The sequence below is a fragment of the Procambarus clarkii genome, chromosome 39 (assembly GCF_040958095.1).
Source record: "Procambarus clarkii isolate CNS0578487 chromosome 39, FALCON_Pclarkii_2.0, whole genome shotgun sequence".
Lineage (NCBI taxonomy): Eukaryota > Metazoa > Arthropoda > Malacostraca > Decapoda > Cambaridae > Procambarus > Procambarus clarkii.
The window spans coordinates 10,386,670-10,404,769 of record NC_091188.1 but is presented as its reverse complement, the minus strand read 5'-3'; the positions used below and the strand labels follow the sequence as shown (position 1 = coordinate 10,404,769).

General features: G+C 40.5%; 1 protein-coding gene across 1 annotated transcript in view; it reads left to right on the top strand.

Annotated features, from left to right (window-relative positions):
• LOC123760299 (uncharacterized) overlaps positions 1-18,100 on the top strand; it is a 123,484-nt gene that overhangs the window by 72,490 nt on the left and 32,894 nt on the right. The window contains 1 exon segment of the mRNA XM_069338366.1: positions 17,614-17,710. Within this exon segment, the coding sequence (XP_069194467.1) occupies positions 17,614-17,710 (97 nt within the window).

The window sequence follows — 18,100 nt, the reverse complement described above, 5'->3', positions numbered from 1 at the left end:
GGCGGAGGTGGTGTTGATGCTGTTGCATGGTAAGTGGTGTTGACGATGTTAGAGGCTGTAGTGGTGGTGATGGTGGTGGTGGTTGATAGTGCTGATGATGGTGATGGTAGTGGTGATTGTGGTGGTGGTGCTAGTTTTGGCGTTAGACTTAAATGCCTATCAACCTCTGGAGGGTTATTAAGGTCACTATAACAGCTCGCTGGCCAATTATACTTTAGCTCTCGACCCTGTACAGGAGGGGAAGAGTAATATCAGGTGAAAGCGCCAAGATATTAGGACTATATAGCACTGGGAAGGGATCAGGATAAGGACGTGGGATTGGACAGGGGGAAAGGAATGGTGCCCAACCACTTGGACGGTCGGGGATTGAACACCGACCTGCATGAAGCGAGACCGTCGCTCAACCGTCCAGCCTATACTCTTGCTGTGGACTATGTCCACTGCATTTTGTCATGATTAAAATGTTAACTTCGGTAATATAATCCTCGTAATTGTATATGCATAATAATTCACACCACATGTGCAATTTTTAATAATGTCTTTATTATTAGAAGAGCAGAATATATCCGTCTTTCAGAATCTTTATATAACAACTGGTCCCGTTATATTGGTTTGGTGTTAGCCTAGAGGCCTATTAACCTTTTAATTTGGGGGGGGGGGGATTGTGCCCCATGGGGAAAACTAGTGGGGGTAATGCTTTAGGCTGGTGGCTTTAGATATCAGTCGCCTTCCTCTGAGAGTTGAGAACCCGCAGGCACTTCTAGTATATTTGTTTATACCTGTTTGGGGGAAGGGGGGGGGGATACGCTCACTTGAACTTTAAATATAATTTTCATATATAAAGACAAAAATAAGAAACAACTTTCTTCACATTCCTTTCCATATTGGTCTTATGATTATTATCAGGTAATGGTGTCAATGTCGCCAAGTGGACCCTTTCTCTCTCTGTCTCTGTCTGTCTCTCTCTCTGTCTCTGTCTGTCTCTCTCTCTGTCTATCTCTCTGTCTCTCTCTTTGTCTCTCTCTGTCTCTCTCTCTGTCTCTCTGTCTCTCTCTCTCTCTCTCTCTCTCTCTCTCTCTCTCTCTCTCTCTCTCTCTCTCTCTCTCTCTCTCTCTCTCTCTCTCTCTCTCTTCTCATGATGCACAAACAAGGCCGCCTCGGTGCTCTGAAGGGTGGAGACCCGGACATCCCTACCTTCACTTGCTTCTTTAACTGGTAGTGACATCCACTAGGTCGGCGCGGAGGACCTTGGTTTAATGCTATTACAATTACGACTCTTCCCCATCAAAGGGATGGCAACGCTATTGGGGAGAGAGTCGTCGTTCGGGCAAATTTGAGTGTAGTTTGTGTGATTTATTGATCATTTTAGGAGAAATATGTTACTACCTTAATTCAGGCTCTCCATTCAGCGGGTTTGATGCCTCGTCCATGGCTTACTTCGTCATGATAATTCGAGCACGATTGAGGACCGTTATCATGAACAAGACACCTAAATACAAAGGACAATATATATTGAGAGGGGTAGCCTACTGGTGCTCTTGTATCCCACTTGTTAAAGAAAGTGTTTTTACACTGTGAGGTATATCCTACAACACCACTACTCAATGTTTATACACAAAGGTAGAGCCTAAACCAGTGTTTATACACAGAGTTGGAGCCTAATACAGTGTTTATACACAGAGTTGGAGCCTAATACAGTGTTTATACACAGAGGTGGAGCCTACAACAGTATTTATACAGACAGGTGGAACCTACACTACCATTATACTCAGTGTATATACACTGAGAATTTACTTTACTCTTTGAATTTTAATCAGAGATGAAGGAGTCTTGTTTGTTGATCAGTAAAGCTTGTGGTGGATATAATAACGCAACACCAAAATAATCAGGACACTCAGGCATATGCACAGAGATGTTTAATTTGCTTCTGTATACAATTGACATATATTTTTAGTGTTGATCTATGCCCTGGCTTTACGTATGCGTGTTTGTTGGTCAGTAAGTTGGTGGCGGCCTTAATTTGGGGGTTGGTTGGCCTGCCTCAGGCCGGGGTTGGTTGGCCTGCCTCAGGCCGGGGTTGGTAGGCTTGCCTCAGGCCGGGGTTGGTTGGCCTGCCTCAGGCCGGGGTTGGTAGGCCTGCCTCAGGCCGGAGTTGGTAGGCCTGCCTCAGGCCGGGGTTGGTTGGCCTGCCTCAGGCCGGGGTTGGTTGGCCTGCCTCAGGCCGGGGTTGGTTGGCCTGCTTCAGGCCGGGGTTGGTAGGCCTGCCTCAGGCACTCATAACCTAAGCAGGACGTCCGCGGGATGTATACACCGATGATTGTATCATACTTCTCAATACAAAAATAAGAAACATACTTTAATTTAATATGTTGTTCAGGACTAAAGTATATCTACAGGTATATTGGACTTAATCCCAGCAACTACCTTAATCTAAATAAGGCCTTACAGCACTTACATCGAGAGGTGTAGCTTATATCTTTGTGTATACTCACTGAGTTTACTTTCATCCGTATTCATTTGGAATTCATTCGGAATACCGAAAGAATGATGAAATTAATTAAATGAATTCAATTCATTTTAATTTATTCGGAATTAAAGTAATTATAAGTTGATAATTAAAGTAGACTTCAGTCTTAATGATCCCACCATTCTCTAGACTTTATACCTTGTCTATATCAATCATCCGGGGCGGTTATACTGTAACTGTATACTTCAGTGCAGTGATACCAAGTTTACTTTTCATCCTAATCGCCATTAGAGATTCAAACATTCTTGCAGATTAGAAACAAGATAGGTTTTTAACCTGTGTGATCCTAGCAGACGATCGTCCATTATATCTTACCTAACTCCATTCACCTAGCCTCAGGTACTGTGATATCATATGGAAGTTGCTAATGCATTAGTCACGTTAAGGAATCATTCTTTTCGCTTAATGTGGTTTATTGGTACATTTGACGAGAGATACACACACACAGCAACACAAAGACATGTCAGTATACACACACACTTCTTGCCTTGCGGGGCAGGATGTGAAGGCAAAAATCACGCCGTGGAAGGTCGGTGGATAATTACCGACAATTCGCTAGTCTGACCTTAGGCAAGTCGTCAACATATCCTGTGGTGAGCATGCGCTCGCGTGTTGATTATATATGCACCTGCTGTGCTGCTTAACGTTATCTACGTGCGTTTAATGCAATTTTTGGTCTTTTTTCCTTGTGAATCAAATTTTGTATTCATAAATAGTTAAACATTTACAATTTGGAAATTTTACATAAAAAGTTCAGTGCATTAATTACATAAGAGTGCCACAATAACAGCATGGAACAAAGAAACTGTCATTATCAGAATCAGACACTTAATCCTTAACAGTTTACACGGAATCATGACAGTATTAGGTGGACTAAGGTGTACAGCAAGCTAAATCAACCTTACATTTTTAACAAAATGAATGACATTTAGCTAACAATTTGAAAGATGATCTCTATCAGGAAACAATTGAAGACTATCTTAAACACGAAACACAGATGATATTATTATTATTATTATTATTATTATTATTATTATTATTATTATTATGAGTACTAAACAAATACTGTACCTGTAAACTCACTCCACATCCTTAAGTATGGTACAAAGAGGTGAAATTCGTGGTATAATTTTGAATCCCCCGAGAACTAAGCCTTGAAATTTAAAATACACAGTGAGACTTCATATGCACTTGCAACAAGTAATTTTTTTTCTACATATAGATACTGTACAAAAAAATGGACTTCAGCCAAAATACAAGGGTCCCTCCTAATCTACCTTGTCCGTACTTGAAGCGCACAGAGCGGCTAACTTGCTAGGGATGGTGTGTGGTGGGGCAGCCAGTCAGACCAGCCAAGCCACTCAGTAGCCAATAAAGGTGAATAAAAACTATCCAGCCGAGAGGTTTAGAATTGACATCCTCTCATGTAGCCTCCCCTAACACAATAATGGTAGGTTAATGTTATTGCTGTTTCCAACACCCGACTTACAAACGCACAAATAGTGTTTTTAACTCATATTTTATCTTGTCCCAAATGTATTGTTACAAAGCAAATAAAGAAATTAAATCAGTTCAATTGAACGTCACAGGGATAAACAGCACTGATAGGCGTATAATAACCAAAAACTAGTCTATATGTTCACTGGTTGGTAATCACTCGCCTTTCTTTAGGACTCTGCGGTTAATAAACACTGTTTGGCTAAGTCCAATCGTTATATTTCTAATAGTAAAAACAGCTTGGCGCCTGGCAGCGCTGTAGAAAACGTCACCAGGTATCGTACGCAATGTTTTCATCGCTGGTTTTCAGACGTAATGCCGACGTTACGTTTTGCCAGGTTTAAGGTAATATTTCATCTAAATAGATTCAGATTCATTTATTTATTCTGCACCTGATACCCATTCTAAGGGTGGTGGTTGAAAGGGTTACAGAGGCACATAATGGGGTTCAGGAGGAACTGAATCCCCATCTAAATAGCGCAACGCCCCATTGATTTATGTACAATAATACTCCGATAAACCTGGAAAACACGTTAATCTTACCGATTTGCTCTGCAGCCCGGCCTCTCGGACAGTGCATCGCATTTTGACGTATAAATCCCCCCTAAGGCCAAAAACTGTGGTATTAAAAATCATTCAGCGACTCGCAAAATTGACGATGTCCCGTTTTCTCTTCGTGGGCCCTCGGTTAGGGCAGGTTCGGGCAATTTTGTACATCAGTTTAGTGACGTTGTGGACGCTTGCGAGGACGGGCTGGTGTATCAACCCATTACAAAAATTAAGTGATCACTGTCTCTTTTATTGAATGATAAAATTTCAGAATTTGATGCAAATTTTCTTTAAAAACAAACTATTTTACAATAGTTCTCCAACCACTTGTGCTGGAGGGTAGAGCGACGGTCTTGCTTCCTGCAGGTCGGCGTTCAATCCCCGACCGTCCAAGTAGTTGGGCACCATTCCTTACCCCCGTCCCATCCCAAATCCTTATTCCTGAACCCTTCCCAATGCTATATAGTGGTAATGGCTTGGCGCTTTCCCGTGATAATTCCTTTCCTCCTTCTCCATACGGAGTCCCACAATTCCCAAATGCGGGCACATGATCCCAAATGGGCCCCCACAAACTTGTTTGGAACTAAGTACGCAAAAGACTTGTCCGGCCCTGGTTCGTTAGGCCACCCAGTATTTACAACCACTTAATAATAATTCATTCTGTCAGGGACACGCAGCTAGTGTATATTTACATGTTAGGCTTATATAAAGCCAGCCACCCCCCCCCCCCTCTCAAGGATGTAACCCCACAATATGCTGACTTACTCCTGAGTACCTATTTACTTCCAAGTAAACAGGTGCATTAGGTGACAGGAAACGCGCTCAAGTATTTCGGTCACGCTCGGGATACGAGCCTGGAATTTCCGATTGTGAGTCTGAGAACGAAACCAACTACTACCGGGACTCTACAAGCAAGAATTAAATAAGAATTAATTTCCAAGAATACGCAGTGCAACTATTTCTGAAGGGCGACTTCTAGTAATATCGGAATCAAATTTATTGTTACGAAAATTTTCTTTATAAGAATCTGCAGAGCTGTGTTAAGATTGGAAAAGTACATCGCCCTAAACGTACAATTCTGTAATGAAATTTGCTTTTGAAATTGGGAGATACGAGATGCAGGTACTAAGTACACAAGAACTTAACAACTTAACGAAGAATGACATAAAAAAATAATATATGACAAATAAGAATAACAAAGAAAGAAGCTGTCTATGACGTTGAAATTACCATAAGTCAATAATTGTCAAATTTTGTGTTCTTGCTTAACAGTGAAAGAAAACGGTCTAATTTGAGACAAAGCTTCAGAAAATAGATAAATACATAGAGGTGTAAAGTTAGCTGTGCCTGATAATCTCTCATTTTCTAGTGGACACTATAGGTTGAGATCGTATACTCTTGTATTCAGGCTGAACAATTGTCGTATTACGAGGCAATGTTTTCTCGTGATCATTATTTGATTCTCAGAGGCAGCGAGCAAGGCAGAGAAGCCATCCTAAAGGAGGCCGTGAGGTGTGTCCAAAAGCCTTTACTAAAGGGGTATAATTCATCACAATACAATGTATGCCTATAAATAGACACCCATGGTCAGCAAGTTTTCTAAACCACTAACACAATCCACACCCACAGTAAATCACACACACTAAGCAGTAAACCGTACACAGTAAACCACACACATCAGTAAAGCAAACACAATAAATCACACAGTAAACCGGATACACCAAACATCATATATGTAAATTTGAAAATGTACAGATATTTGCAAGGAAGCTCGTCCCAGAAGTAAGCGAGATGCAGCATAAAATACACGACAGCTGAATCAATCAGCACTAGAAAAAGAGGGAAGAGACATGGTAGAGACATATCAAATACTTAGAAGGATTAAAGAGATTAAAGAGAGATTAAAGAGTAAATGTTCACAAAAGGGGAATGGACGGAAGCTTGAGAACAGCTTGTTTTCATTATTGAAGTACTGGCATATGTGAATCCCCAAGAGAGTTTATATGATTAATGCAAACTCATATAATCTAAGAAGCAGATATATATCTGAACATATCTTCCTGTGCGGTTGTTTCCCGAGAGAAGGGGAGAAGTGGAAGCACAGTAGCTATTAAGAGCAATGCCGGGAGCAACTACCCGAAGTTACAACCCCGCTCCTGTGCCAGGTAAGTCCACTACGGGCTCACCATAGCCCGTGCTACTTGTCCCGCTCCTGTGCCAGGTAAGTCCACTACGGGCTCACCATAGCCCGTGCTACTTGTCCCGCTCCTGTGCCAGTTAAGTCCACTACGGGCTCACCATAGCCCGTGCTACTTGCCCCGCTCCTGTGCCAGGTAAGTCCACTACGGGCTCACCATAGCCCGTGCTACTTGTCCCGCTCCTGTGCCAGGTAAGTCCACTACGGGCTCACCATAGCCCGCGCTACTTGCCCCGCTCCTGTGCCAGTTAAGTCCACTACGGGCTCACCATAGCCCGCGCGACTTGCCCCGCTCCTGTGCCAGGTAAGTCCACTACGGGCTCACCATAGCCCGCGCGACTTGCCCCGCTCCTGTGCCAGGTAAGTCCACTACGGGCTCACCATAGCCCGCGCGACTTGCCCCGCTCCTGTGCCAGGTAAGTCCACTACGGGCTCACCATAGCCCGCGCGACGTGGAATTTTTTGTTCCTAGTAAATGAATCTAAAACAACATCAACTTCCCTCATAGGATTTATGGACTGCGGTGTAGGATGACCTTGTTGATATACTCCATTTGTTTGTCCCAAATATTTTGCTATCATCAAAGCAGTATAGGCACTTATAGCTCTCGTTTACATTAAGGAGCTGGTCTGGGGCAGTGTCCGGTGGGACTGTGTCTGGTGTGCTTGTGGTGGGTGTGACACTACGGGTGTAACAGTTGAGAGTGTGGTCCGTGCCTACGGTGGTCCTGCAGTGCCTCCAGGACACAGACCATCAACATATTGTTCTGTCCGAGCATATTTATCAACATATTGTTTGTCCGAGCATATCCATCAACATATTGTTTGTCCGAAACGTTATGCGTGTTAGTGGCTTTACAAAAATGAAAAAACATCAATGCTATGTACTCTCAGAAACCCAATGAACCTTTTTGTATATAAATAAATAAATAAATTATATAAACTTTCCAACCCGCCTGGAGTCTTCAAGTATGATTACTTTACCTTTGCTCTCTGCTTATGATGTTATACCAGTACGCAATGAAAAGGTATGCATAAAATGAACTTATTTGAATAATGTCTTATTTTCGTACTTGAAGTACGAATAATAGTATATATATATATATATATATATATATATATATATATATATATATATATATATATATATATATATATATATATATGTCCTTAGTAAGGACAAGACAAGAACATATCGATGCCAACACAGAAGACAATGTCCAACATAACAGGCCAATTACACTGGATTAATCTTTGTGTTTAGATAGGAGATGCCTCGTATGGGCCAATAAGCCTTCTGCAGCCCCTATGTTTATCCCTTATGTATCCCCCCATGTTTTCACCTTCATTGTATTATCACCTGACCTAATGCGGGTATAAAATCAACTAGTATTGTAAGATCTGTTCACTTGAGAATAAACCATGGAGGTTCGAAACGTCGTGCAAATTATACAAATAAGTGTAATACACTCTATAGTAAATCACTTCTTTTCTTCACCTTAAAAGTACGAAAATGAGTTTTGGAGAACTCCTATTTCAATTAAGCCCTGATGCTAAGAAAATAGTTAGAGGGATAGAAGCCCTAAACCAGAAAATAATAAATACAGAATATGCGGTCATATATATATATATATATATATATATATATATATATATATATATATATATATATATATATATATATATATATATATATTCAAATATCATCAGTGCATAGTACCATCCTTCGTACCCATTGGTTATAAAAACATTGCTAAAATGTCTATCTCTTTTCCATATCAAGTTGTTATATTTCAGTATGTCAATTATTAAAACCTTGCTAGAGGCTCAGGACGAGATGGGTGAGTGTGTGACGCTCTAAATGGTCGAGTGAAGAACAGTGGCACCATTCTCACTTGGCACTCCTTTCCCTGTCCTTCCACCCTAGCACTCCCTCCCCCGCCCCTCCACCCCTGGCACACCCTCCCCCACCCCACCAACCTGGCACTCCTTACCATGTGCGGTAGAGGGACGGTTTCGCTTCATGTAGGTCGGCGTTCAATCCCCGACCATCCAAGTCGTTGGACACCATTCCCTCCCCCCCCCCGTGCCATCCCATCCAAAAATCCTTATCCTGACCCCTTCCCAGTGCTATATAATCGAAATGGTTTGGCGCTTTCCCCCCTGATAATTCCCTTCCCCATCCTTCCCATGTGCCAACGCTGTAAAAGAGAAAATATGCATTCCCTTTGAACGATATATTATAGAATGTCCCGCTTCCTCCCCCACCCCCCTAGGTTGAGATATGCTGACCTCTGTAAATATTATCTGAATACTTGACGATGTACTGGACTTGTACCCAAGGTTTACTGTGTAATGGAACCGGTTATGTAATATGTGTTACACAATATTCCTGAACCTTATGGTAGAGCCCAATAGGCTCAGGACTCTGTATACCAGTTGATTGACAGTTGAGAAGCGGGACCAAAGATGTAATTATAACTTGAGCTTGTAAAAGCACTGTAATTACCTTCTGTGGCTGAGTGCTTAATAATTCACTAGGTTCTATAGAAACTAGTGAATATATATATAATATATATATATATATATATATATATATATATATATATATATATATTATATATATATATATATATATATATATATATATATATATATATATATATATATATATATATATATATATATTATATATATATATATATATATATATATATATATATATATATATATAATATATATATATTATATATATATATATATATATATATATATATAATATATATATATATATATATATATATATATATATTATATATATATATAATCATGTATAAACGGGTTAGAACTGCATTTCACCTTCGTAAACTCACAATAATCACATTCTCTGGTTGTATACTTAATAACCAATTGTACTATTGTATATGTAAGAGAATATATATCTCGAACTCTGTATATATAGGACAGACGTATATGTATGTAATGTATTCATGCTGGTACCAATGTGTATGAATGACTTAAGTCTGTGGTAGAAAATAAACTAAAAAAAAGCTCCTTACACCTCCCCTCCAAAGTGGCACTCCCTCCCCTACCCCTCCAACCTGGCACTCCCTCCCCTACCCCTCCAACCTGGCACTCCCTCCCCTACCCCTCCAACCTGGCACTCCATCCCCTACCCCTCCAACCTGGCACTCCCTCCCCTACCCCTCCAACCTGGCACTACCTCCCCTACCCCTCCAACCTGGCACTCCCTCCCCTACCCCTCCAACCTGGCACTCCCTCCCTTGCCCCTCCAACCTGGCAATTGTTCACACCACAAAGTACAATTTAATACAATTTCGGCTCCTTTGTGTGTATATTGGTTTGCTGCTGTTCAGGACTTTGTATCAACCGAGAAAGGAAAAGTAGGCAATAGCCTCTTGTTTTTCTGCGCGTGTACAATCACTTCAAATATACGAGTACCCCCGCCCCTGTCACTACCAACATTGTGTTGTATTCCCCGCGAGAATAAGTTAAGTGGCCAACACTCTCTCTGTAATCAATATTGCCGAGAGAGAGAGATATAGGTCGTGATGGATACGGTAATATGTCTTAGCATAAGGTGCAGACCATGTTATACTAATAAGGTATACGCCAAGACGTGCGCCCTACTTTCCCGGGTTTATACTTTGAGGGCTTACTATGCTAAAAGATATTCGTAGGTTGGCTAGGAAGTTAACTCCATGCGGGAAGTTGTAAACTTAGCACATTTAAACATATTTGATATCTGCACCTTGTATGGCATATTTGTATTCTCAGAGGTAGATTACGACTTCAAGGATCCTATAAGACGAAACCCTTGAGTTTTCATAATTAACAAAATATCACGAATTGGTATACTGTTTTTTTCAGATTATATACCAATTTTTTCTGAACTCTGGTCATGATTAAAGTGTGCATGAAGGACAGAGACAAACGCAGAATGACGCTTTGATAATCTTGGCAGTCAATAGACCACCAACCTCACTTGGGAGAGTCCCGCTTCTTGAATAATTTTTCGGCGTAATTCAACTACTCGGATGGTTCTCGGGGATCCACGTACTCAGGTGGTCCACTTTCCAGGTGGATTCTAGGGTGATACAAATACTCAGGTTGTCTTTCACAGGTTTTCTCTGCTCAAGTGGCTCTTGTTCACTTTGTTCAAATACGAGACGAAAGAATGAAACTAATACTATTTTCTACCACCAACGTTTAGGACACAAAAATCTTACTAATGTATAGTAAAGAAAGCCACCTGCATTGACACTTACAATGATCGGTCTGCATTTCAAGAAAATACAATATTTTAATCTTATAAACAAATTTTTTTTTCAAATTTTGTACCCATCATTTACTCCGTAAACACTTTCCAGAGCTTAAACAACACATGATTTTGTTACACGTACAATCTAAAACACGCACATTATATATGCACGGTATATATATATATATATATATATATATATATATATATATATATATATATATATATATATATATATATATATATATATATATATATATATATATATATATATATATATATATATATATGAGCTAACTGTAAGAGGCTTCCCGAGATCTTGGCAATCAACAGGCCTTACCTGTACAACCTAAGTTTGGATAAGTTTCTTTGCAAACTAAAAGTAACCATGCAATTAAAATTTTAAGATTATTTTTTTACAAGCTATATTAACAGCAGCAAATCTTGCAACTGCATATTAGTAAGAGAGAGAGAGAGAGAGAGAGAGAGAGAGAGAGAGAGAGAGAGAGAGAGAGAGAGAGAGAGAGAGAGACACACAGTGTTGTTTGACCTAATTTTTCCGCACTATTTTTGTCTAGGCTGGCCGGCCAGGTCTCAGAGCCCAGCAGAGTGCCAGCACCACCACCACCACCACACCCTTTACTACGCAGGGGGGTTGGTTATTGCTCACCTAGATGTCTTTGCAGGATCAAACTTTAGCCCCCCTAGTCCCGGGCACGCTGTCACTAATGTATGTTTTATCTGGCAGCAACATCAAGCATCCCCAGAATTAACAAGTTTTACGAGGAAGTATTCTCCTTGATGGTATAGAATTATAGCCAAAAAAAGGTCACTGTATTCGTGGCCCTTGTGAACATTTATTATTGCAACACATTCCATAACTCTGGTTATGTTACTAACCTAGATATAGGCCAAGCACCCTTCACTTAACCTTGTCTCGCATCTCTAAGTCCAGCAATAACAGCCGGATATATCAGGAGTGTGTTGAAATCACCCATCGATCACGTTACGCAAATCACTTCGTTATCCCATGAAAGATACAAATTGTTTGTCGGTAGTGCAACAACAGTTCCTTATCTGCACGAGTCCTTAATTGTAGCCGGCACCTCTACTCTAGTATCAGCCCCTGCACAGTGTCAGGACCGGGAACAAAGGTGCTCCTACATGTGTAATTCATCGGTCCCTGAGTCCTGCAGTCAAGACAGAGATATATAGCCAAGATTACAGTTAAAATTTCTTATCATTGAGGTATCGCTTTAATTGGCCAATGGTCCAGTTATTTCATGCAATAATAATGTTAATAATAATAATAATAATTATTATTATTATTATTATTATTATTATTATTATTATTGTTATTATTAAAAAAAAGTTATAATCTCCTATCGTGATTTTCTTTTAATTTATAATTAAAGACAAAGCTAATATATACAATTCAGGGACTATGATAGTACTATTTTGTTGCCTCACGTATCAACATATCGTAATGTATACACACGTATGCCTCACTTTTCAATGTATACTTCATTTTTCGCTGTACTGTATATACATTTGACATAAGTTTTGAATTTAAGTATGACTAAAGTAAATTTTCTGGTTGGTCAGCAAGCTATTATTGTTGTCTTAATTCTTCTGAGGTTGCCGCTAGTTGTGGCAACCTAATGTCCCTCACGGTTGATAGCCTTAATTAAGCCCAACCGCTAACATAACTGGACCTTCGCGGTTGATAAAGCTTACGCCCAACAGCTAATTTAATTAACAAGTTACAGCCCCACTCCTGTGCCAGATAAGTCTACTACGGGCTCACCATAGCCCGTGCTAATCTGAACTTACGTTTCGAGCAGCTGAATCTTAAACAACAACAACAACAACGACAGCTAATTTAACTTGACTGATTCGAGCTCAGGAGATCTTTGCTACCTAAAATATATAACGATGTCTTGGACTTACTATTACAATACAAAACTCTCATGTAATATTTTTTTTTTGTCCAGCTTAAGAAATGAGTGTTCACAAAACTAAGCTTTAATATTGAACGGCAAGAAATATAAAATACAATTGAAATTAGGTTTTATAAAAGAACTTTGAGTTAATTTAAAATTGGTAATAAAGAAAACACGTGTGAAAATTTCACTGTAATGTAAATAAGAAGGATTTATTGTAAACAAGAAGGATTTATTGTAAATAAGCATAATATGTAGTAATTAATCCCCTTTGCTTTGCTTTGCTTTGCTATTTTGCTTCATATACGTACCGTGGTAGTGTTAGGCCTAAGGTCAATCATCCTCTGAAGGATTTATTATGGCTCCTACAATTGTATGCTGATCAACCGTTAAGAATACTTTAGTCTTTCATGTATTCCAGTACTATCTTGAGAGGTTATCTTGAGATGATTTCGGGGCTTTTAGTGTCCCCGCGGCCCGGTCCTCGACCAGGCCTCCACCCCCAGGAAGCAGCCCGTGACAGCTGACTAACACCCAGGTACCTAATTTACTGCTAGGTAACAGGGGCATAGGGTGAAAGAAACTCTGCCCATTGTTTCTCGCCGGCGCCTGGGATCGAACCCAGGACCACGGGATCACAAGTCCCGCGTGCTGTCTGCTCGGCCGACCGGCTCCCGGTTGAGAGTAACTTAGAGAATTTACTAGAGTAAATTCTCTGCGTATATTCTTCGAGAAGCTGAGTATACCTTTTTGGTGTAAGTATATAGTCCTGCTGCCGCACTCTATTAGTAACTGAACAGATTTGAACTGTTTTGCTGATGACTGACTCGCAGTAAACCAATATGATTAAAGTTTATCCTATAATAATAATAATAATAATAATAATAATAATAATAATAATAATAATAATAATAATAGCATCATTTAGAGCAATGAGGTGATTTGAACCGGTGTTCTAGTGATTCCCCAGACATGTGTAAGACACCTGCCTTAACCCACTTGACTACGATAGGACAAATAAATAATAACAAAAATATCCAAATGAACATGATGCAGGGGATACCTATTCAGGAGGAACAGTAATTGTATATTGAACACTACACACAGTTGTTGTTTGATTTCTGTAATGACAACAATGAAAGCTTCATTATACGCACTGGAATGGAGCGAAAGGGGTACGTATTCGGTCTCTTGGGCCGCCTGGAACAAGGAAACACATTCCTGTTTCTGTTCACATGACTCCTCTGTTTATCTAAAAATCTGTCTCTTGTTCCTCGCTTCACTAAATGACTCTTAGCTCACTAAACTACTTTTGACTCGCTAAATGACTTTTCTTTCTAGACCTAAAACACTCAGCTGGGGTTGAGTGAGAGCCTGAGTCACACTCAGCCAAGGCTGGGTGAGGGGCCTGGGTCACACTCAGCCAGGGCTAGGTGAGGGGGCACTTACACGTTTATGGCGAGGTATGACCAACTAAGTCGCGTCGCCACCCACCATGCAAAAGCTCTCAGCTTCATAGCCAGTCTGAGAGCCACGGTGTGTCTTGCATACGATACTAACTTGTGCATGCCGCATAGAGGCAGTCATGACGATTTCCATAATTCGGCTTTATGCACATACTCACGCCGTGTACCTCTGTTGTTCACAATTCGAGTTATTGAGTCCTATGCTCTAAATTTATTTAGAGTAGACTTTATTTTGCTCGTTATGCTTGTTCGTTGTGTCCTTTCATTATGATTTCGTGATAACTTATTTCAGATTTAAATAATTTATTTCGTACAGATATGTACCCAGGGGTATCAGTCAAAGGCACCTGATTCTGCTTCCTTATTAAGTGACGGGAACCCAGCTAGCTATTGAACCTGTTGAACTGTTAACGACACACTTATCCATTAAGCAAACACTAGATATTGTTGATTTCATGAACATTAATTTATTATGATGCATTATGTAACTTCGTGATTTACTGAGGCTTGTCTGGCACGCACCGACACGATCTTTGTTTTTCTTGGCTTCATGACCAAAAAGTTGTTCAGCGAAAAACGCGTTTCAACACTGGAAGTATCTCCTAACTTGGCAGAATAATGAGATTTGTTATGAGTGAGATCGAGCAAGTTATATGGGCCGAGTAGTGTACTTCTCGAAGCCTAGACACGGTTACATTGTCACCTTTATGATCCTGGTATATTTATGATCCTGGTAGTCGGTATAAGGGCTTAACACTGTCTTGCTCATCGCTCAGTATCTCTCGGGTGTGGTGATAGTAGTGGTGTCTCACTTCTTGGCCATGTGGATAGTACTAAAGTTTGTATATAGTTAAGGGAAGAGCGCTTCGAACTAGAGACTTAAAATCGTTGCCACAGGATACTCACCAGACCTCTACTGATGCCGATGCCCATTACTCCAGCGAGTGAGCGCGTGTCACATTATTCAGCTTATCAGATCTAAGTTGAGACCGAGACAAAAATGTTAAGATTGATTAAATTCCGAGATGGAAGCGTTGCATTCACAAATTTACATAATGAACATTCAACTTATGATTATAAATTATCGTAATTATAATGCAGCAGATATTGACTTATAATAAATTTGGTGTAGTAGAAATGTATTATTTTTATTTTGCTTAATATGTATATTTTGCATTTTGTTACATTACTTTTGGGTTGTGTAAATTATTGATTGTTGCCGCTGGAGGCCTAGTTTATTGTGCACCCCATACTCTTCCTGTGAGTGCTAGTTTATTGTGCACCCCATACTCATCCTGTGAGTGGTAGTTTATTGTGCACCCCATACTCATCCTGTGAGTGGTAGTTTATTGTGCACCCCATACTCATCCTGTGAGTGGTAGTTTATTGTGCACCCCATACTCATCCTGTGAGTGGTAGTTTATTGTGCACCCCATACTCATCCTTATCAATGTGGTGTGACCCCCCAGCGTGCCGTCAGTGTGATGGTTCTCCCTGGGCATAAAGTTGTGACATGGGCTCAGGCGGCGAAGTGCTAGATGCTATTGTTTAGATTTTTCCCTGTATGCACCTCAGTGTGTTGGTGTGTTTATATGTATCGGAGAATCTGTTGTAGTTTTACGGGCTATTCAAGCCCGTGCCACCTCTTAGGTGGCTTAATCTTCATCAATCATCAATGTTGTAGTTTTGGTTAACGGGCGCAGCAGTTGTGATTTGCGCAGTGTGGTTTATGGATAGTTTAGTGTGAGTTGTTTAAGTAGCAACTTGTGAGCTTAGATATTGTGAGGTTCAGTGACGTGCTGTTGTTAGTGAGTTGTAATTAGTAAGAGCGAACGTGGGGCGTGTACTCACCTAGTACTCACCAAGTTGTTTTGGGGGGTTGAGCTCTGGCTCTATGGTCCCGCCTCACTGCGTGTAATTACCTAAGTGTAGTTACAGGATGAGAGCTACGCTCGTGGATGTCCCGTCTTCCCAGCACTCTTTGTCATATAACGCTTTGAAACTACTGACGTGCCGTCAGTAGATAGAGTGCAGGCGTTGGTAGCGTGTACAGCAACGTTCTTAAAACTATTAACTGTTGAGAGTAATGACGATGATTCTAGGGTTAACAAGAGCAGCTGTGAGTGTTGCACCGTGTGTCAGTTGGCTGCATCACTTCCACACATCAGGGTCACCGCGCCGCCTCGCTGGCATTTAAGTGTTAAAATATAATATTTATTTTCGACACGTAAACATATTTCTTAGCTAGCCACAGGTAATTAGTAATGTATCGTACGCGACCGTGTCTAACACGCATATGCTGATCCGAAATTTAGCCAGTAAGGTCATGCCTGTCGAAGCCTTATATAGAGACAGTCATGACAGCATCATTCAATCATTCACTTGTTGAGCAATGTGATGCAACACAAGCCATGTTTGCAATCATTTCCCTCTTGATGACGATTAACCGTCTTTGGATTTGTTGTCCACGATCGGTTCTCAAAATGAAACAAACCAACCAAATGGAAATACGATAGCTTTGATACTAGGAAAATCCACAGCTTGGCCAACCTGACATTTCCTCGAAGGGTTTGTTTACGCCGACACGGTCTGTGAAGGAATTCAGGCATCTTAGTCACGACGAGGAACACTGGTAATATTTACATGGAGCAGCAGACGCGTACATATTGGTCTGCCAGCCAGTGGTCTGGGAAGAGGGTTAGAGGAGGTGATAGCATCACCCCCTTCCCCCTCTGGGAAGGTAACCTGTTCTACGCGCGCCAGTGCTGGTTGATGCCTCTCTCTCCCCCACTAAACTTTAACCGACTAGTCCGCAGACATGTTAGATTATATAACTCATAAGGACTAACTCTGAATAGGATTAGTGTTTAGTATTAGTGAATTGTTCGTATTATTGTGATATGTATATATTTTGCAAGAGTGGCAATGAGTACATTTGCAAGCAAAACACGTTCTCTGAAGTACGCCAGACGCCCTTGTGTGCTGGTATGTAACCTGTGTGCTAACTTGCTGCCTTCGTCTGTCTTTGCTAGACTTTTGAAATTCTTCTAACTTGTATATTAAATAAACCATTATTCATTTCACTAAATGTATGTGGCGAAGAGAGCCAATTAAGCTGTGTATCGCCCTCACCGTCTTCATTTCCTCCCTCAGATCGGATGCTAGACGACCTGAAAACTACCGTTGGCAGCGACAGCGAGATGAGCGCCCCGGACTCCCGCTCAGACAACATCCTCGTCTCCAACTTCAGGTAATTTTTTTTGTAATAATACATGAGGTACATCTGCATTTGTGCAGCTACTCTAGACTATATGAAGTGGACTACAGTGTGTCAAAAAAGCTAACTACGTGATGCTAAAAAAATCCCCATCACACATAATGGTTAGTCATACAGAGGCATGTGATAGGCAGTCTGCACTGGCAGACTCCGGGTGCATTTTGAGAATATCAACACAAGAGTGAATAAGGTAGCAGTGGTAATAAATCTCCTCCATCTAATTGAACTAATTTTCAGAAATTCGAATTATACTTTAATATATGTTAGATGTTAGTAAAGTAAGTAAGGTAATTATGTAAAGGTAAAGTAAGGTAATTATGAAGAAAAAACGTTAAACCGGTATCACTATATATCACTAACTAA